The sequence below is a fragment of the Rhincodon typus genome, chromosome 17 (genome assembly GCF_021869965.1).
Source record: "Rhincodon typus isolate 14 chromosome 17, sRhiTyp1.1, whole genome shotgun sequence".
Classification (NCBI taxonomy): domain Eukaryota; kingdom Metazoa; phylum Chordata; class Chondrichthyes; order Orectolobiformes; family Rhincodontidae; genus Rhincodon; species Rhincodon typus.
In genome coordinates this window covers 57,656,861-57,678,462 of record NC_063348.1, presented here as the reverse complement: position 1 = coordinate 57,678,462, position 21,602 = coordinate 57,656,861, and the positions used below count along the sequence as shown (strand labels likewise).

The following is a 21,602-nucleotide window of genomic DNA, read 5'->3' as shown; positions in this document are numbered from 1 at the left end:
ACTGGACCCAAAATGTTATCCGATATCTCTTCACAAATGCTGCCAGACCTGCTGAACTTTTCCAGCAATTTGTGTTTTTGTGATTTGGAGTGGTGGGGGAGAACAGATGTTGATGGTTCAGATTAAGTAATCTGAATGTGAAAATTCTACTTTCCTCCAAGTCAGACATACTGAGTCAAGACAAACCAGGAGATTCCCACCTCCAGAATGCACCCAACCAATTTTACAACTTTGTTTTTATTCCATTGTTTTCTTTGGCTTTAGGAGATGGTCCCTCTTGGAAGCTGCAGAATACATGGACCATAAAAAACCCCCAGCTGTTTGCCAAAAAGTTTGGAACACTGACGTATCCACCCCCTTTACATCTTCTTACCTTTTGAAAGGTGATATTTGTGCAGGCAAGTCCCTCAAGGATGCTAATCGGGGATTAGAGACAACTTTCTGGGTGAGATTCTGGCAAAATTATGAGGGCCCAGAGCACACAACAGTCTTACAAATACAGCAATTCTGTTCAAAAAAAAAAAAGAGGCTCGACACCAACTCCAGTGAGTGACTTAAGATAGTGCAAGCTGTGTCTTCAAATCTGAGCTATTCCCAGAGCTGAAGCAGTTCATGCTGGAGTGGATGGCAGATAGTCTACCATAGCATGTATCTAGTTATCAAACAATTTGTTAATTCACTAAATTTGGAACCACCACCAAATTGAAAGCAAAATACTCTGGATGCTGGAGATCAGAAGTATCAAAAGACATGACATTCAAGAAACTCAGCAGGTCTGGTAGTATCTGTGGAGAGAGAAACAGTAACTCCACAGTGGAATTCCAAACAGGACTTTTCCTGGCTTTCAAAACATGAACTGTTTCACTGGCAAACCAGAGTTACTCCAGCACTTTTTCATTTGAAACTATCACCAGTAGACTGTTGCACAAAAGCAGTGGTTTTCAAACTGTAGAATCCTCACAGAATAGCACAAAATATCATGGACAAAACAAATTGGGGCAGCAACACTTGACTTCATTCACTAAGGAAATTGATACACCCATAGCAAGATACTATTAAAGTGAATGCCAGGCATACAATGGGACTGAGGTAGCTACGGGAAAAAGCATGCACTGGACCACATTAACAGTATCTTGGACTGAGAGGACCCAGATGAGATAAGATCGGATTCCCTGAGAACCTGGGATCATACTTCCATGTGTGAAGGGTAAGAAACCACTTAAGCAGGCTCATCTCAGAACTTGGATGCCACTCAAGCAGAGATTTACCTGTCAAATGCAGTAGTTCAACTGCCAACAGGAACTGGATTAAAGTTAAGACTCCACGTACTGCTAGTATAGCATTTCGGTCATTGGAATACATCAAGCAGCATGTCAGTGACAGGAGGAGGACAACAAAAGTGTTAAGTATTCAGGAGTTTTACAAAATTAAATTGATAGGTGATGGAATACAATGTGCATTGATATTAGTATTCATCAGCACAAGTCATCATGCCTAACCACACTCCAGGGAAAATAGCAAGGTGCTGCACAGTGAACAGACAACAGATCGGTTACTGGACCTGTAAGATTACATTCCAGCTGAATAAGTCAAAAAACTTTTCATGCCGTCAATTTTCAGAATAACTTGGCAACCCCAATTTCACACAAGCCCTTGCATTCAAAGACAAGTTAGTAGCTCAGAATGACCAATCCATTTGGAAAAAATACATATGCTTCAACCAAAAGCAAGAAGTTTGAGCTAAACACAAGTTTTATTACTATTATTTGTTTAGGCCAAAATTAGAGGCCAGAGGTCTTCAGAAAATTTAAAGGGAAACCAGAGACAGAGGTATTACCACAAAGATGTGAAAAAAAGGATTAAGACCTTAAATTGATCAGGAGCTAAACACAGGTCAGTGAGCACAAGATGCCTGGGGAAAGCTTATACTATTCATCTTTATCTAGGAGCAGTCTTTGCTTTTGAAATTTTCAACAACCTAGGATAAAGATTCTGCCTTAGCTGACTTTTCCTCAACTACTGCTGGAGTTGTTAAATTTAAGTAGCAAAAAACAAATTTGAGAGAAATCTGATTGGATACATAGTAAATTAAGAGTTCCTTTTCGTGCTGGAAGCAGTTATACAAAATTCTCAAGCTCCAGTAAACCTATTTGAAAAAGGTTGGTTCTCAATAACTACTAGAGAATCTCAGGCACTAGCATCTCAAGTTGTACAGTTCAATATAGCCAGAAGTGAATTTAATTTTATCACAGGTTCTGTTTATTAAATGTTGCATAAAATTCATAAGAGCACAGAATTTGGTTTAGGAGTTGTGCAGGGGTGATACATTGCAATTTGAAATGTTGGCAACAAGTTGAATATTTTACACAAGCAAATAATTCTACTGTGAGAAATCTTTCTCTTTAAGATAAAAGAAGTCCTCTGCATTGTTTGTTGAAAACAAGATGCCCCTAACACTTATAAAAGATGGTGACATATTGCTAAGAGTTGATTCAGTGTTCAAAAGCATTTACCAAACAGAACATGCAATTCTTTTATCAATGCCTTTTCAAAATCTACACAACATACAATATCTTCACGTCGTTACTTACATCAATGTTCTAACATTACATCTAAAATGCAATACCATGTAACAAATCTTTCATCTGAAAATGCTAAGCACCTGTATAAAAATGTCACACAATAAATCGTAGGAAGAATTAGTCAAAAACAGGGGAAAACATGGGCTATGCACTGGTAGAGTCAAAAGATGCCATCAATAAAAAGTGATCAAGCCAATTTAATGTCTTAAAACTACAAACATTAACACTCAGCAAAGTAAATAATAGTTCAGAATGGTCCTCCAAAAAGTGGAGGATGAAAATAAAAAAAATTCTTAAAATCAAGTTTTCCCTCCATCCTTCAAAATTAAAAGGAATCATTTATACACACCCCAGTATATGTACCCATTTCTGGATGCAGAATGCTAAAAGTGAATGGTGAAAATAGATAAACTAGAGGTGGTTAAAAAACCAAGAACTGCAAATGCTGTAAATCAGGAACAAAAACAAAGTTGCTGGAAAAGCTCAGCAGGTCTGAAGGCATCTGAAGAAATAAAGAATAAGAGTTAACGTTTCGGGTCCAGTGACCCTTACTCAGAACTGACCCGGACCCTAAACGTTAAACCAGAGTTGGTGCCTTATCACTGACATGCAAAAAATCAAACATGTTGACATTGCTGTGTAAATTCACCTAAACACAATCATTTTTAAAGAGTCCAAAACAGGATTACTTACCAGTAAATAGCCACGAAATTGGTTGTATATTATAGCCGTCAATAAATTCATTAACAAGTATGTTCCTGAAGGATACAGAAATTCAGTGTATTGAGTTACAAGAAAGAACAGATTTCATAGACTTTTAGAAGCTACCAACTTGCAATTAAATGTGGAATCTACCACCATAAGGCTGATTCTTGGAATGGCAGGATTAACACAAGAGGAGAGAGACTGGATCAGTTAGGAGTACATTCACTTGAGTTTAGAGAAGAGGATTTATAGAAACCGATAAAAAACCAAACAGGGCTAGGCAGGGTAAATATAGGAAGGATGTTCCCAATGACCAGTAAGTAGGCCATTTAAAACCAAGACATTTCTTCACCCAGAGAGTGGCGAGCCTGTGGAATTCTCTTCTGCAGAAAATAGTTAAGGCCAGAACATTGACTGTTGTCAATAATGAGTTAGGCATAGTTCTTAGGGCTAAAGCATTCAAAGGATATGGGGAGAAGACAGGGCACTGGTGTTAGGTAGTCTGCCGTGATCACACTGAATAGCAAAGCAGACTCAAAAAAGGACCAAATGGCTTACTCCTGCTCCAATTTTCTAGCTATTTTAAAGAGCAATTAGCTTCATGTTTCATATGAAAGGATCGTTCCACAAATAAGTGTTGCAGAATCCACTTCAAATTGCTAACAATATGCAGATCATAAAGAAGCATCCATCTTGCCAAGATCTTTTCCTTCTATTAATTCATGGGATGTGGACATTGTTGGCTAGGCTGGCACTTGTTGCCCAGGCTGGCACTTGTTGCCCAAACCCAAATGCCCAATAGCTGTTAGAGTCAACACATTGCAATGAGTCTGGAGCCACATGTAGACAATATGATTGGTTTTCTAAGGACTGGTGGGAAGTATGCAAAGCTCAAAAGAAAAGCAACGCTAGAGGCGCTCAAGGCTCTGGTAATTAACCCACAAAGGAATGGGTGGGGTGGGGGGGGGGGGCGGCGTGGTGGTGGATGGAAAGAGAAGACAAAGGCAGAAAAAAATGCTCTTCCTATTCAGGATAACTGTTAGGCCTTCAGGTCAACTGGTAGAGGTCTCAATGTCACCTCAGCATTTTTTTGTTTCCCCACACCTCTGTTCTGATGTTATCCTCCAGATTTGCTCACTTCATGGGAGGCACAGAGCAACTGATTCACAAAATTACAAAGTCTCTGATTTATTGGTTAAAAGCAACAGCTTATAGCTATTGGTTGAATAAAACTGGCTTTCATCAGATTTTTACTATTTTACTGGAGGAAGACTAATCTGCACTGTTGAACTACCCAGGAGCCAGGTAATTTGTCAGGCGGATGGCTGTTGGTACGCAGAACTGGTCAACTCCACAAATTTAGCATCCACTTGTTGACAGCACATCTCACTTTGTACAGACTGTCACCAATACCCCCAAAGTCAAGCAGGGCAGTGTACAAAAATCCTCCCTACTGTTTGAACAAAGCAGCAGTCCAAACACCATCCACAACAAATTTCAGTAACTTGTTTTCTAAAAAAAAAGTACAGGAAATTCCTTCTTCAATCCTTTGTCATAAAACCATCCTTTTCCCAATTCAATCCACAATCAAAAATGATTGTTATACAGTCTGTGCACTACCTGCTCAATGTTGTTTTAAGACTTTTAACCTGAACAGAAAAGTTGTGGAAGCTGTGTCTGTACAAAAAGGAAAAAAGGAGATGTCTTACCAATAAGACTGAAGGTAATGAAGAACAATGAATAGGCTCGATTGCGTGAATAGGCTGGGATCATCACTGTCAGAGGAAAAAGAGAAAACAGAGGGTGAGTGAGTGAGTAGTCAAGCAAGAAAAATGGTGTACCTTTAATTTCAAGTGCCAGATACCCAGAATATGAAAAGCAAACTTTTAAATTATCCAAGAATGGCACTGGTGACACTGTTAAACAACATCCAGACGAAGTATTGCAGTTCTGATGCTATTTTGGTCAAATATTTCAAAATTCTTATGCTTCTTAATCTTGAGAATGAGCGTACACCAATAAAGAACAAACCATTACCGTTACATTCTCACACCAACTGCAGGAGAACACTTCCTTCCAGGTTGCAACTGCACACAATCTTGCCCCTTTAATCCAGGTACAAGCCCTGAGCCTTAAAAGATCAAGGCCAGGATATTTGCTTTGTCAGGAAAGACCAAGGAACCCTTTAAAAATGATAAGCGAGTCACAACTACATCATGCCCAACACTATTCCTGGAGTCTGAGATAACAAGGTGTAGAGCTGGATGAACACAGCAGGCCAAGCAGCAGAGGAGCAGGAAAGCTGACGTTTCGGGCCTAGACCCTTCTTCAGAAATGGGGGAGGGGAATGGATTCTGAAATAAATAGAGAGAGGGGGGAGGCAGATAGAAGATGGATAAAGGAGAAGATAGGTGGAGAGGAGACAGGCAGGTCAAAGAGAAATGGTTGGAGCCAGTAAGAGGAGAGTGTAGATGGGGAGTTAGGGAGGGGATAGGTCAGTCCAGGGAGGACAGACAGGTCAAGGAGGCATGATATGGGGGTGGGGCTTGAGGTGGGAGGAAGGGACAAGCTGGGCTGGTTTTGGGATGCAGTCAGGGGAGGGGAGATTTTGAAGCTTGTGAAGCTTGTAGTGGCCTTTGCAAGGCAAAGGGTTAAAAAAATACACACAAACAAGATGGGTAGGAGAAATTTTGAACTCCCCACATGATTGTTAAACTGGACTGAGCAAGTTCATCAAGAGTTTTTTTTTAAATTATGACATCAAAAGTTAAGATATCAAGGTTTCAGGTCACCTGATGACCATCAGGTAAGTAAACTGTGAAACAGGTTCAAGGGGATGGATAGCCCACTCCTTTCCCTAAATCTGTTGTTGAAGCAAAGAATGAAGTTAGAGCTGCTGATAACAAAAATAGGAAGTGAATTATATCAAATACAAATAAAACTATTAAGCATTTTATGAAACAAAAAGCTACATTTTAAAGATACATCATTATTATTTCATTACCTTTACTTCATTCAGATAGGATATTAAACTTCTTTCAATGCAATTTTATTCTTGTGTGAACTCAATCTACGTGTCAGATAGCATGAAAAAAAAGTCAGTGGGAGGAATACCAAATAAACACTTACCATCAGGGTTATTAGCTGTTGTCAGCAGTACTAGTAATGAAGTCAAAGATTCCGGCAAGTTCCGGAAATATGTCTTCCACTCTTGATCATCTTCAGTTGTCTATAGGATATTTCAGAAGGAAAAAGAAAGTCAATAAGTGAGAAACCATACTTAGTTCGTTTGTATTGAATAAAACTCCGCAGGTTTTGCAATAACTTGACAAAGTAGTTAAGCTAAAATGTGAGCAAGGTGCGCTAAAGTACATACAAGGTAGTCACACAAAAATAAGGCATCTCTAGTTCTCAATGTTTTTGCCTCAGTAATTCTCTGTCAGTGATCCGGAAGTCAATTTCTGACTGAAATATTGCTGCTGTTGGAAAACACAGGCAATCTCCATAAACCCCTCCTTTTTGTTTAAGGAGCTTTCTCAACTTCTCTTCCCCATTCCCTTATCAGCTAAAATTCTCCTGCCATTCAGGAGGACAGAATATTGAAGCCAATGAGAGTCACAAGTGATCTCCTCTTGTTAAGAATGGAAAAAAGAGACAAGAGATGCACAAGTGCAGTTGCACACAACCATGACACCCCAGAATCAGAATATACAAAACCCTCCTCCCTGAAGATACCTTAGTGTCATTCAGGCTGGTTCCCACAAACAAATGTTTCAAACAAGTGATTGAATGATTGAAGAGAAACTCACTGTCTGGGAACAGGAACAGATAAGTGTTGAGGGTAGTGTTAAGAAATCAGACCTCAAAGTTAAGAAATTGGACCTCAAAAAAGTTGTGATCTCAGGATTACTACTGGTGTCACATGCTAGTCAGAGGAGAAGTGACAGGATATACTAGTTGAAAATGTGGCTGCAAAGTTGGTATCGGGGGATGGTTTCAGATTCTGGGGGCATTGGGACTGGTTCTGAGGGAGGTGGGACCTATATGAATTAGACGGATTACACCTGGCCAGGACTGGGACTGATGTCCTCGGGGGAACTTTTAAACTAATATGCCAAGAGGGTGGGAACCTATGTAAAGGAGTCAGAAGGAGGAGGCAAGGAAAAAAGGTAGAAGATGGAATAAGTAGTGATAGACTGAGAAACCAAGGACAAGATTCAAAAATAGGGCTATTGAGAAAAATAAGTAGGAGACAAGCATTGATAAAAAGGGCAAACTTAAAGGCTTGTGCTTTAACGTATGGAGCATTTGCAATAAAGTGAATGAACTAATCACGCAGATAGATATAAACAGGTATGATATAAATGGAATTAGAGACATGGCTGCAGGGTGACCAAGGATATCCCAGGATATTCAGCATTTAGGAAGGACAGGCAAAAAAGGAAAAAGGTGGCAGAGTGGCATTGCTGTTTAAAGAGGAAAATTAACAATAGCGAGAAAGGATATTAGCTCTAACAATGTGGAGCCTGTCTGGATAAAAGTTGAGAAATACCATGGGACAAAAGACATTAGCAGGTGTCAAATATAAACCTCCAAACTGCAGTGATGTTGAGAATGGCATTAAACAGGAAATTAGAGATGCAGGGGATTAGAATATCAGTGATCATGGGGTGATTTTAATCTGCATATAGATTGGGTAAATCAAGTTAGCCACAATGCTGTAGAGGAGGAATTCCTGGAGTACATACGGATGGTTTTCTTGACCAATATGAGGAGGAACCAACTCGTGAGCAGGAAATCTTAGACTGGGTGCTATGTAATGAGGGGGAATCATTGGCAATCTCGTTGAGACCCCCGCTTTGGAACAGCAACCAGAACATTTTAAAATCAAGATTGAGAATAAGGTTCTTGATTCAGCGACTAGAGTGCAGAACCTTAATAAAAGGAAACTAAGAGGATGAGGAGTGAGTTGACCATGATAGATTGGGGAGAGTTATTCAAAGGGATGACAGTGGACAGACAATGCCAAACATTCAAAGGACGCACAGGGGAAACTGCAGCAACTGTTTATTCCTGCCTGTCGCAAAAGCAAAATGGATAATAGGGCCAATCCATGGCTCACAAAAAGGAAATTAGAGATAGTATCCAATCCAAGCAAAAAGCATACAGATTGGCCACAAAAAAAAATAACAAATCTGAGGAACAGGAACAGTTTAGAATTCAGCAAAGGACCAAGGGATTGATTAAGAAGGGGAAAAAAAAAGTACAAAAGCAAGCTTGCAGGGAACATATAGAAACTGTGTGTCAGTCCTTAGGTACAGGAGGAGAAAGATTAGTAAAGACAAATGTAGGTCCCCTACAGACAAAGTGGGGGAATGTATAATACAGGACAAAGAAATGGCTGAGCAACTGAACACATGCTTTGGTTCTGTCTTCAGAAGAGGACAAATCACATACCAGAATTGTTGGAGAATGCATGATTTAGAGAAGGAAGAACTGAGGGAGATCAATGTTAGTAAAGAAATGGTGTGGGGTTGGGTGGGGGGCTGCGGAAGATGGTTGGGATCGAAGGCCAACAAATCCCCAGGGTCTGATAATCTACATCCCAGAGTACTTAAGTGGTTCGAGAAACAGTAGAAGCATGGTCATCTTCCAGGATTTTTATAGACTCTAGAACAGTCCCTGCAGATTAGAGGGTGGCTAATGTCCCCTCAATATTCAAAAAAGGGAGGTAGAGAAAACAAGGAATTAGACTGGTGAGCCCAACATTAGAGGGGAAAATGCTCATATCCATTGTCAAGAATTTGTATAGCAGAGTATTTAGAAAGCAGTGGCAGGATCAGAGAGTCAGAATGGATTTAAGGGGAAATCACACTTGACAAATCTGTTGGAATTCTATGAAGATGTGACTAGTAGAGTTCACTAGGGGGCTCCAGTCAATGTGGTATATTTAGACTTTCAAAGTGTTTGACAAAGCCCCACGTAAGAGATTAATGTGCAAGATTAAAGCACATGGGATTGGGGGGGGCAATTTATTGATGGATAAGAAACTGGTTGGCAGTGAGGAAACAGAAGGAATTATTGGGTCCTTTTCAAAATTGGCAGGCAGTAACTAGTAGGGTGCCACAGGGATCGATGCTGGGATCCCCAGCTACCCATAACATTAACAATGTGGATGAGAGAACAAAGTGTAACACCAAGTTTGTAAGTGATACCAAGTTGGGTGGGAGGGTGAACTATGACAAGGATGCAAAGATTCTTCAGCATGATCTGGACAGGTTGGGTGAGTGGGCAAATCAATGGCAGATGCAGTATAATTTGGATAAATGTGAGGTTATTCACTCGAAGCAAAAACAAGGCAGCTTACTATCTGAATGGCTGTAAATTGGGAGGGGGAGTGTGCAGTGGGACCTGGGTGTTCTCGTACACCAGTTGCTGAAGGTAATCATACAGGTGCAGCAGATGGTAAAGAGGGCAAGTGGCATGTTGGCCTTTATTGAGAGAGGTTCAGTACAGGAGCAGGGGTATGTTGGTGCAGTTATACAGGGCCTTGGTGAGGCCACACCTAGAAGATAGTGTGCAGTTTTGGTCTCCTTTTCCGAGGAAGGATGCTCTTGCTCTCCAGGCAGTGCAGCAAAGGTTTACCAGGCTGATTCCGGGGATGGTGGGTCTGATGTATGAGGGGAGATTGATTAGGTTAGGATGGTTTTTGCTAGACTTCAGATGGAGGGAGGGATCTCAGATTTATAGAAGTCTGACAGCACTAGACAGGGTAAATGCATGGAGGATGTTCCCGATGGTGCGTGTCCAGAACCAGGGTCACAGTATGAGGATTTGGGGTAGACCATGTAGGACAGAGACAAGGAGACATTTCTTCACCCAAGGAGTGGGGAGCCTGTGGAATTCATTACCACAGGAAGTAGCTGATGCCAAAACATTGGATGTATTCAACAGGCAACTAGATATAGCACTTGGGATGAATGGGATCAAAAGTTACAGGGAGAAAGCAGGATTAGGCTATTGAGTTGGACGATCAGCCATGATCGCGGAGAATGGCAGAGCAGGCTCAAAGAGCCAAATGGCCTCGTCCTGCTCCTATCTTCTATGCTTCTATGTTGGGACACAGTTTGAATGCACCAGGAGCATAAATGCGCACTGCAGCAGGTTTTACAAGGGTAACTGTGGAGTGAGCCGCAAAAAGAAAGAAGCACGAAATTAGTACAGAAAGAGAAGGCAGAATTAAGTACAATAGGTGCCCGATACAACTTTACAGATTTTTTTTAAATATTTCAGCAGGGAACATTCAATAACATTACAACAACTAAAATCAGGCATGTGCACATGTTTGATTAAAAACAGCTACAAAATCCCAATCAATTAGTCTTTGTTCTTGAAATGAGAACTGAACAATTTGTATGTGTCCAGGTTTTTTCTCTTAAAGATTACCCTTTGCATACATTTTAATGACAGGTTCGTGATAAAATCAAAGTCACTTTACCTGTACACGAGTGAACAGCAGCATGGCAATCATAGTAAACAGCAACAGGTGCAAGGCTAACAGCAGCATTACACTGTTCAAATGTAATAGTGAAAAAAACAGTGCATTAACAACCTAGTTTTAACAGTTCAAATCTACCCCAGCTCCCCCGCCCCCACCCTTTTTTTGTTCAATACATTTAGACTGTCAGTCAACAATGTGACTAATGTAACATCCAGGCAACTCAGTATTTCAATATTAGCCACCCTGGAGTTGTAAAGCTAGTTGCTACATTAGGTTTTACTTACTAAGAGCAGGGCTTGTTCTAAGATTTTTAGAAAGTTACGCAGAACAGTTCAGTTCAACAGCTACTCAACAGGGGCTCTTGGCCATGCTGAGAGCACAACTGAAGGATACTTGTTCTGAGGAAGAGTCACTAGATCTGAAGCGTTAACAGATTTTTCTTCACACATGCTGCGAGACCTGCTGAACTTTTCCAGCAACTTCTGTTTTTGTTTGTGAAGGATACAAGTTCTGGGTAGTTCAGGCTCGGGAATAAATTCCAGGAGCTGTTTGATAGTTTGGTACAGTTAAGCCTCTGGGAAAAAATTTCTGGGGGCCAGAGGGTATGAAAGAAGCCAGTAAGCAATTGATAGATCAAAACTGCACAAAGTGGGGTGAAGTATGTCACAAGTAATATTTGCTTTATGCAGCTGAGAAATGTTAGCATTCAGAGAAACCCAGGGACAGTACCAGTTGTGTGATGAAGCAGCTAGGTGTCTATGAAAAGGTGACAAGTTAGAACTTGAACAGTCATTCATTGATAAAGTCTGTGGTAGAGTGTTTAAAGAGTTTCTTAGACTAGGTCTTTTTAAAAGAGGAGAACAATTGGAAATCTTTGTAAAGGTTGAGAGCTTTGATGTCCCAGCATCACTAACAGTAAATTTGTGGGACCTGTCTTGACCAGTTACAATTTGATGTGCCACTACATCACCTAATTCTGCATATTAAAATTACATATTGTAGATAGATATTCAAAGTTACAACAGTAATGCAATGTTTATTACTTGTTCAGAATGCTGGAATCCTGCAACTTGGTTCCTAATAAATACTTGGGACCTCTCAATGGATCCAGTTTACAAAAAAAAAATGTTGGTTCGTTTCAGAATAAAAGATTTGGATTGAGGTAGAACAGTATGAAAATTTTTATTTATATTCTTAAAGTAATCTCTTTTCTAACAAACCAGGCAGTTTGTACTGACTGCTGTTTTGCCTCTTGCAAACGTGCAATGTGTTCTAAGACAAAATCCTCAATTATTAAATAACGAACATTAGCTGTCAAGTTCTTGCCCAAAAATGCACATCCAGTACTTTTATCCTGCAAAGCCCCACGAGTCCTGTCATGATTTACTTCTGCAAATTCAGAAACTGACAGCATTTTGATTCCAACTGACGTCAGTACTGGACATGTCAGATCCCAGACTGAATTATGGCTTGGTAAAACCAGAAAAACAGATGTGATGGAGTGAGCTTTCACTAGAACACAAGCAGAATATTGCAGATTTGGTTTTAACAATGAAACTAAAAGTTTATTAAGCAAAAGAAATAAAATAAAATACAGCAAAAATTTAGACATCATAAACCTTTGAGATTCTGAAACAAACAATCCTACTAATCCTTAAACACTCCTTCACAGATCCAAAAAAAACATCTTGTACAGGACTCATTGCTTCTTTACACCTTACTAGGCTTAAGTTAACTGTGACTTAAGCTCCCAATCTGGAAAATCTGAAATTTTCTCCAGAGCCATCATACACCCAGGTTTAAAACACAGCTTCAAAAATCATTTGAGAGAGTTTTATCCAAACACTTCTGGGGTCTGAAATTACTACTAAACACCTTATCCTAAGATCAGCTAGGTTTTTTCTGTCTTGTCAGTAGTATTGCTTTGTTCATTGAAGGACTTCTACTGAACTGCCAGAAACAGAAAATAAAAAATCTTATCCCCTGAACCACAGGTGTTTCCTTGAGGCTTAGAAAGCTCCAGAATTGTTTTTCACAAAAACAACTATTGATGCACAATTATTGACCTTGCTTGATCACAAACCCTCCATTGTAAACAAAAACCCATTTGTCATGGGAGCTAATGAAAGGTTTTAAAAGAAATCATAGCTACAGAAATACCCATAATCATTAAACTCGGGCAGAAAAATCCATATATAACTAATTCAAACTTACAATGCATTGCTTTTGGATTGTTTTTTCCATGAAAATAAAAATCAGTCTACATCAGAACAAACATTTCAATGCACATTCAAAAAAGCAATTTAACACTGCACAGTCTGATAATGATCTACAAGTGAACTGTTTTGGGAGAAATGTTGGTTGCAGTGTTTAAAAGAGGTTTGATTTTGTCACGTTAATAAAAAAGGGGCATAACCAGATCAGCATTTATACAGAAACCTTACAGGAGTATAAAGATTTTCAAGAACACAAACAAATTCAGCTTTTGTTGTGTTATATAAAAATGGGAGGAAGAGCAGCTTAAGCATCTTAAGTTTTTACCTTGTGATTTGTGGTATTGTTTGTCGTAGGCATTTAAAAGCTTTTTTCATAAGGGAGGAGTTTTGGAGAAGGAAAAATGGCCGCAAGAGTCTTCTAATTCTTATCCTCTTCAACAAATAAAAAGAAAATCATGAGCAAAATACAGAAAACATTTTGTTTCAAGCTCAGTGAAATTCAAATACCTTTATAATAGACGACATACTATATGCAACTTTACAACTTGCTCTGCAACAAAGAATACTTCAACGTTACAAAAGTAGAACTAAGTTGACAAATCCAGCTGAAAGTATTGTCAAGAAAGCTAGGTACTCATGTCACAAATCTCCTTCAAAACTACAAAAATGCTAACTGGATGTTTTAGGATACTGAGGCAATAGAGAAGCTGACTTTGTGAAAGGGGCAGGTGAGAAATTGTCACCACAACATTTTGTAACTGGCCCAGCCAAAAGTGGTGTCAGTCACAAAGATGTGATTATTCTTTTAACAATCGTAACCACATTAAGTGCGATAACCTTCCCATCACAAATAGAATGTAAATAAAAAGACATGAACAGGAGGCAAAATCTGGAACACGCTGAATTTTCCCACATTTTGACAGATGTCAATTTTGGGAGTTTCATGGAGGGTTTTTCCAACTTTCTGCTACTTACCTCAATATTTATGCACACAGCTAACAGGCCTGTGGCATGGCAATCTTGTGCTCACCAGTGTCAGACACTAGTTAATATTGGCACTTTCCATCATTCGTACTGCAGACACCATACATGAACCCTGGCTGCACACCACTTCAGAGTGCTGCAGGCCAGGAACTGTCCCTAATGTCTTGCTGACAGAGACAAGCTGACAAGCTTCACTGACAAGGATCTGGAGGTCCTGGTGCTTGAGAGGAGAGACTAGTCTGATGGACCCCATGGATCATCAAAGACTGCAACACAAGACGTCGCAAGTCTAGTCTGAAGTCGCCAACTGGGTCAGTTAAGGTATTCAAGTACAGAGGAACATCCAGCAATACCACAAGGATATTGACTCGCCACATAAACAAGCGCCAGTATCGGTTTTCTTCCTCAGTTCCTGCAGCCAATTCCCAGCAAGACTCATGCTTGAGCACAACTGCTCTCAGCTCCCCTCTTTACTTGTCCTAGTAGTGCAAAGCATGGTATTCAGAATTCAGAATCCCTACAATGTGGAAACAGGCCCTTTGGCCCAACAAGTCCACACCAACCCTCAGAGCATCCCACCCAGACCCATCACCCTGAACCCCACCTAATCTACTCATCCCTGAACACTATGGGCAATTTAGCATGGCCAATCCACCTAGCTTGCACATCTTTGGAATGTGGGAGAAAACCAGAGCACCCAGAGGAAACCCACACAGACACGGGGACAAATCGCAAACTCCACACAGAATTACCCAAGGCTGGAATTGAGCCTGGATCCCTGGCGCTGAGACAGCAGTGCTAACCACAGCCACTGTGCCGCCCCATAGCGACAAGAGTGGGATACCAGGGCTATGCACACACTGGAGCATACTGCAAGGCCTCTTTCCATTCCCACCAAATCTAACCAAGCACTGGAACCTCATCTTGAGCTGAACTCTCTCATGCCCCGCACTTGGAGGAAGCCAGCTATACTGGCAAAGCTTACTGCCTTTCTCACAGAAAGGAGTAAGACAGCATTGTCTGGCACACTGGCATCAGTAACAGTATCAAAACGTTTTGGCTGGATGATGGAGTTCACTCAAAAGGTTCCTAGTGACGTTATTTTTAATGCAACTCAAATTCTAAGAAGTGTGCTGTCAACCTGGTGACCACTGGGATAGGATGGACACCTATTTCTTCAGACCTTTGCAGGACTCGAGATATCTCACAGCATCCTCATCTGACAATGGCATTAGATTTGGCTTATCTGGAACAAATGGTTGAGGTCTGTAAATTCTTAGCCTCTGCAATGACTTCTACACCCTATGGGGACCTTTGCAAGGATATTACATGAAGGCTGTTCTGTGGTCAGTAGAGATTGTTGTGGCTTTGTACTTCCTCACTCTCTCTACACCATTGTTGCATAGCATCCACAACAATAACACCTGCAGTGCCTGGATCCATTCAGAAATGGTTCCAATACATGTAAGGAATATAAAGAAACGGGTTTTTGATAAATTGACTAGTCAGCAGTCGCAGCAGACAAAAAGGGAAATATTAATGACTTTGAAATAATAGGCAATGAAGGGCTGTGCAATACCTTGAAATGGATCTGACATAGTAGACTTATTCAGATGTCTAGAGCACAAGCTGTGTCACACAAAGACACAAGATTAGAAGCACTGTGGTATTGCTTATGTCTTGCATACAGTAACCCCATTACCCAAGAAACACAGCATTTCATACAACAACATGTTATGACAAATTTACAGTTCACTAATGAAAGGCTACACAAGAGTGTAGCCTATAATATCTCTGGAATATGTTTGGGAATTGTCAATCATAGTTGGCATTTTAAAGATTACCTGTGATCACTGCTGCTTTACAGAGATCACAAGGATCAGTTGTAATAACCAATGGCAGGGTCAGGATGGTTTGTGGTCAGGAACCCCAATCTACAGTTTTGGTCAATACAAAACTGCAAATGCATTTCATGCAACGTGTTGAATGTTGAATCTCGAGTACTGATTGAAGGAAATGTCCCATGAAAGGCCTTAGATTACCCACAGGTAGATCCCATCCCTGCAGGAAATTAGATGGAGGCCCAAAGACAACATCAGCAAGCCAAAGCAACCAGGTAGCACTCAGTTTCAAGGAGTTAGCACCATCTAGTTTCACTAGCAACTGGGAGAAGAACAATGAGGATAAATAGTTTTTTTTTTTTTAAAACAACTTATGACACACGTGCAGCAGGTAGGACTTAAACACAGGTCACACAGAAGATTAAGAACATTATCACTGCATCACATGCAGTTGTTTAGCAACCTTTATTAGCTATTCTTGCCACATTTTACATAATTAAATGTTAGCATATTGTCACAATACTATAGCTTTAAGACATGTATTTTGTCCATTTCTTTTTTTTTAAAAAAGGGAGATTTGAGAGCCATAGCTGATAAGCAGTCTGTTCCAAGCCAATAAAGTAACAGCTTGTGAGACCTTGGGTTTTTATTTTAAGTTGGAACAATTGAAGCATCATGAATCAGACTCCCACAGAACCAGAACCTTAGTTTAGCTTTCACTGACTGTTGAGGTTCTAGCATTGGCTGTGGAAGCCGTTATTCATCTGTGCTACAGCTAAGAGCTCAGTTCTCACTCTCTGCCAGAATAGTTTATGAAACAATCCATCTTACTGATGTTGCCTTTGCTAAAAAAGGTGTTTGTGGGATGTTACAGTATTGTAAGAGGTGCTGTTTCGGAGTTAAATAATCTATTCTGTTAAATTTTCCCCATATAGAGTTAAGGTTGTACTAATTCTCCTTTCTTTGGTTTATATTTTAGTTGTAGGGCAAGAATAAAGTGTGTTTCGCTTGAAGCTGAGTAGTGTAAATCAAATTACATCTGGAACACAGCATCTTAGATTTGCCTTTAAAGGCAAGTTCAGGTCTAGGCCACCTCCTTGATTTGTTTGAAGAGGGCTTGGACTGGTCCATAATGTGCAAATAGAGCCTTTGCCACTTACTATCATGACTCCCATATAGCTTTTATAACCCGAAGAAAGTCAGATTTTTTTCAAATGCTGAAAATTTGCCTCATTAAATTTCTGTGTTTCATTATAATCTCCTAACCTTCTGCCCATTGGACTGGTCATTCACACACTGAAAAAATTCTGCAGTGTAGCATGACATGATTTTACTACACCATTGAAATACACTGATGTACTACATTAGGCTTTGGATTACATAGATGTAGTCATATTTACACTTGACAGAATACCAGGAGAACTGCGGACACAAAATCTGAAACAAAGACAAATTGCTGGAACATCTCAGCTGGTCTGGCAGCATTTAACATCCTTCAGGGAAGGAAGCTGCCATCCTTAGCAGGTCTGGCCTACGGTTGACTCTCAACTGCCCCCTGGGCAACTGTGATGGACAGTAAATGCTGCCTAAAAAGCAATGCCCTCATCCTGTGAGTAAATAAGAAAAAAATTTGTGGACAGAAAGCAGAGTGAACGTTTTGGGTCCAATGAGACCTGCTGAGATTTTCCAGCAATTTGTTTTTGTCCCATATTTTCACTTTCTTGCACCAGCTTTACAAAAGCCATTAAAGAAAGAAAACAATACATTAGGTTACTTTCAATAATTTATAACTTACCTCCTCACAAAATAAACACAAAGTAACAGTCCAGTCCACGATGGAAGCAGCAAGTATAAGTGCGTAGGCAATCAGCCATTTTGACTTCTGGAATTCTTCCCATCCAATTAAATAGCTCTGTATAAAAATGCCATTTTGAAACAAAAATCAATACAGATTATGTCCAGGAGGCAAGGTGAGCTAATAAATGTGTACACAGACATGCCCTGCAAACCACCTTGATGCTGGAAAGGAGGTAGTAGTTTTTTTTGCAATCCTATGAATCAAGTTTAGGACAAGAATTTTCACACCACACTTGCTATAGCGATGCTTTAGATGAAGCACAGCGCAGTTGATAAAACTCTAAAACAAGCAAAACCACATCACTAATTGGTGCTAAAAAGACAGTAGCATAGTATCAGATGCAATAGTGGATGGCAACCTATGCTCCAGTTGCTTCAGAAGAACCAAACTAGGAGGCCAGAGATAACAAGGTGTAGAGCTGGATGAACACAGCAGGCCAAGCAGCAGAGGAGCAGGCCCAAACTAGGAGGCATCTCTTTTGCAATAGATCATGGGAGCACATTGAGGTTACGATGCAAATCTTTCAGCCAGTGACAAAAGCATATACCACTCACCAAATTTAAAATAGCAGCTTTACCCATTTTGTAATGAAGCTTCAAACACAAAATGAAGAGATATCCCTCATGGGATGCATTCAGTTCAATGCTCGAGTGTAAAATGTATTTACCATATTTAGTTTTGGGTTTCCCTTGCCTGAAACAAAGACTGCTCACACAGCTTCTCCTATCCATCTCTTACCCCAGTCCCAATCCTGGCTCCACGTCAGTGCAGAGCCAGGGTATGAGGTGATGGAGTGCTTTGACACTAAACAGGACGAACTTTGAACAGAGTTTATGCCTGCTAGAAATAGTGCCACATGAAATCAGGGTTAAAGAGTCTCCACAAACAGTCCATGTTCAGACATCAAGTTCCCCAGGACCTACCATTTAGCCTTTTTTTGGAAAGAGGCAACTGGTTTTGGGTCTGCCCACAATTCCTGAACCCACTCCAGCCCTTGACAATAAAAGGGCAGACTGAAGTTTAACTTCAAGCACTAATCCACTGTTCATCTTTTACTTCCATTCATTGAGAGACTGGGCATCACTGGCTGGACAGTATGCATTGCCCAACCCTAGTAACTGAATGGCTTTCCACACCATTTCACAGGGCAGGCAAGAGAGTCAACCACATTTCTGTGGGTCTGGAGTCACATAGGACAGGCCAGGCAGATTTCCTTCCCTGAAGGACATGAGTAAACTAGATGGGTTTTTCTGACAATCGAAAATGGTTTCATAGTCATCAGTAGATTCTTAATGCCAAACTTTTTCTAAAAGTTGAATTCAAATTCCACCATCTGTCACAGCAGGGTTTGAACCCGAGATCCCAGAACATTAGCAGAGTTTCTGGATTAATAATGTAGCATTAATACCATTAGGCCATTGCCTCTCCATAAAGAACAAAGAAGTTTGAGAGAACATTTTTTGGAAACCTTGTCAGAAGCACTGAAAATGCATTGGACTCAACAGCACTCTGTTGTATGAAAAAGATAATCCTAACTTATGCTCCAGTCTGGCTGCATTTTAGCCAGATACACAATTTAAAATCCTGCAAGCACACTAAATCCAAGATAATGACCAAAAACAACACCTGGTCTTTCAGATTTCAGGAAGGGCATTGGGCAAAAAAAGTAAACTAAAACACTTACTTTTATCACTACATCAACAATGAACAGAAGAAGACAAAATACATCAATGCCTTCCGTCAGTCCACAGGGAGGCTCCCAAAGTACACGGCGGAATCGGAGATCAGATGTAACACTCAAAGATGAAGGTTTCTCAATAAAGGCCAAGGCCAAAATCACAAAGATAGCAGCATTCAAAACCCTGAGAATGAGAGAGATCCAAGAATTGTGTTAAAAAACTAGAGGGAGGCAAAGCTGCAATTTAGCCTCTTGCTTTTGTGAAGTACAAGAGCAAAAAAACTGACACTCTCAATGATATCAGCCTGTTTCAATAAATGCTGTGTCTTCAAAGCCTTAACTACTTGCTAAACCATTACATTTAATTTAGTGAGTATTCAAAGCTTGAATTGAATGCAGAAAGCACAAATTACTCAAATGCACAACATAGAAACAGACTATTTGCTTGGAGGCACATTACTTCCAACCTTTCACCTATTCGTACAACACATTTTCCCCAACTATGTATTTCTTGTCCAAATATTTTCTTTATCCACATTGTTCTATTCAATTTTACACCCACAGGCCTACATTTTCTAAAAAGCTCTTCACAATGCAGAAAACTTAAGTACCTTTTGAACATCCATACATGTTTCCTTAGATAGATGAGGAGAACACAGTTAAGTTTAAAAATGCTAACAATTACAGTCCACCAATAGGTGGTCACAAGAGTAAAAGCACAGCATGGTCATATATGCACAAGCAGCATCCAGTTTTGGCGAGAATTCTCCAATGTAGACATTGGCCACCTCCTGTGCCATAATACTTCAGTGGTTAATGGAAGACAGTCTCTTGATAGTCCAGGTCTTACCACTGATAAGCGTCAGAGTAGTACCACCGATAAAGCCGTAAGGACCGTGAATCTACTCGATGATTGATAGTACGATACTGCAAGCAAAGTTAAAAAGCCAGGTGAGATAACAAATTCAGCAACTGGTTGCATATTTAAGGTTATCTCTAGATATTTCAGTAGTTCATGACCAATTTTAAAATAAAGAACTTGGCGAAAGTTAGGTGGGAAATAATTCATCTCAAAATTAATGGGATGGGGGCAGTTACAAAGCAATTTTTGGAAAAAGAGGTAATGGAAGTCTAAATAAAATCTACCTGCGAGAAAAGTTTATCATGAATCAAAACTTTTACACAAGAAAAGTTAAAGAAATGCAAAAGTAGCTTTTACCGCAACAGGTACAAGCGTTGTAATGTAACGTTATCGACCTATAGTATTCCGTGCTTGGGATGAAGCTTAAATGTGTGTGCCCTAAAGTAATTTCTAATATAAACTGGTGGAAAGAAAACGTGGACAGGATAGAGCCAGCTTATGTGCAAATGGGAGGGAAAGACCAACTTGCAGACGAGAGAGATCATGTCCAGGTTGACTGATGAGGACTGACTGAATTCAATCACAAACCTTTGACCGCTTTCCATTCAGCATCCCAAGACAACCACACGTGCACTTTCGGGTAGTTTGTGCTACGCTGAAACTATATTCTGCAATCATTTCCTTTGGATACAACAGTTATCTGTAAATTACTAATCATTTATTTTTCTTGAACAGGATTTGAAGACACTGATATGTTCTGAACATAAGTTGGTGGGATAGAAAAATGTAAAATGATAACTTTTGTTTTTAAAAAGTTCCTATTAACTGTCTGCAAACTTCAACTCACTGAAGTTGAAGCAACAGCTTTAGTGAAGCTTTCTGGAGGTAATTAATTTGTTTTGTTGGTTCAAGTTCAAGTGTAATCATGTTGCCTTAGATAGATGCGTCACAAGCAAACGCAATTTAGTGACTGCTGTGCGCTCTATTTTAGGGACATTGTTGACTGCTGCTTCACCTGACTGTTCCTTACAACCTGAGGGCTTCTCAATCCATTTGTTCAGGTGTTTTATGACATACCTTTAAAGAGACTGGCACTTTTACCATGCCTTCTGACCCAGAGTTGGGGACACTACCCCAGTCAGACAAGTCAGTGTAAATAACAGGTTTACACAGACATGAATGGAGTTGGCTAGATTACAGCACACAAAAATAAGGCCGTTTGATCTACTCTGTCCACACTCATTTACACTTCATTGGAATTGCTGCTTTTCTAGCCGGACACTCAATGATCTTTCTTTTAAAAAAAAAAGGAGATAGCTGTCGCTGGCCAGATCAGCATTTATTACCCATCTCCAATTCCCCTTGGAAAGAGATA

The 21,602-nt window shown here is 40.1% G+C and overlaps 2 protein-coding genes across 9 annotated transcripts in view; both read right to left on the bottom strand.

Annotated features, from left to right (window-relative positions):
- Positions 1-21,576, bottom strand: part of tpcn2 (two pore segment channel 2) — a 46,693-nt gene extending 25,117 nt beyond the window's left edge. For 7 of the 8 annotated variants that reach the window (XR_007263963.1, XM_048607041.1, XM_048607042.1 and 4 more), the window contains exons 1-8: positions 19,977-21,576; positions 19,372-19,549; positions 17,625-17,741; positions 13,330-13,436; positions 10,786-10,858; positions 6,417-6,516; positions 4,997-5,062; positions 3,276-3,340 (exon numbers count right to left, since the gene is read on the bottom strand). Coding sequence is in view for 7 of the 8 variants with exons in the window: in XM_048607041.1 (XP_048462998.1) it covers positions 3,276-3,340; positions 4,997-5,062; positions 6,417-6,516; positions 10,786-10,858; positions 13,330-13,436; positions 17,625-17,741; positions 19,372-19,549; positions 19,977-19,987 (717 nt within the window). In the remaining variant the exon portion in view is untranslated. Of the gene's footprint in view, positions 1-3,275; positions 3,341-4,996; positions 5,063-6,416; positions 6,517-10,785; positions 10,859-13,329; positions 13,437-17,624; positions 17,742-19,371; positions 19,550-19,976 lie in introns of those variants that run through there. The other variant, XM_048607045.1, reaches the window with a different exon arrangement.
- The window catches only part of nadsyn1 (NAD synthetase 1), a 73,435-nt gene continuing 72,044 nt past the window's right edge, over positions 20,212-21,602 (bottom strand). The window contains 1 exon segment of the mRNA XM_048606902.1: positions 20,212-20,292. Within this exon segment, the coding sequence (XP_048462859.1) occupies positions 20,212-20,292 (81 nt within the window).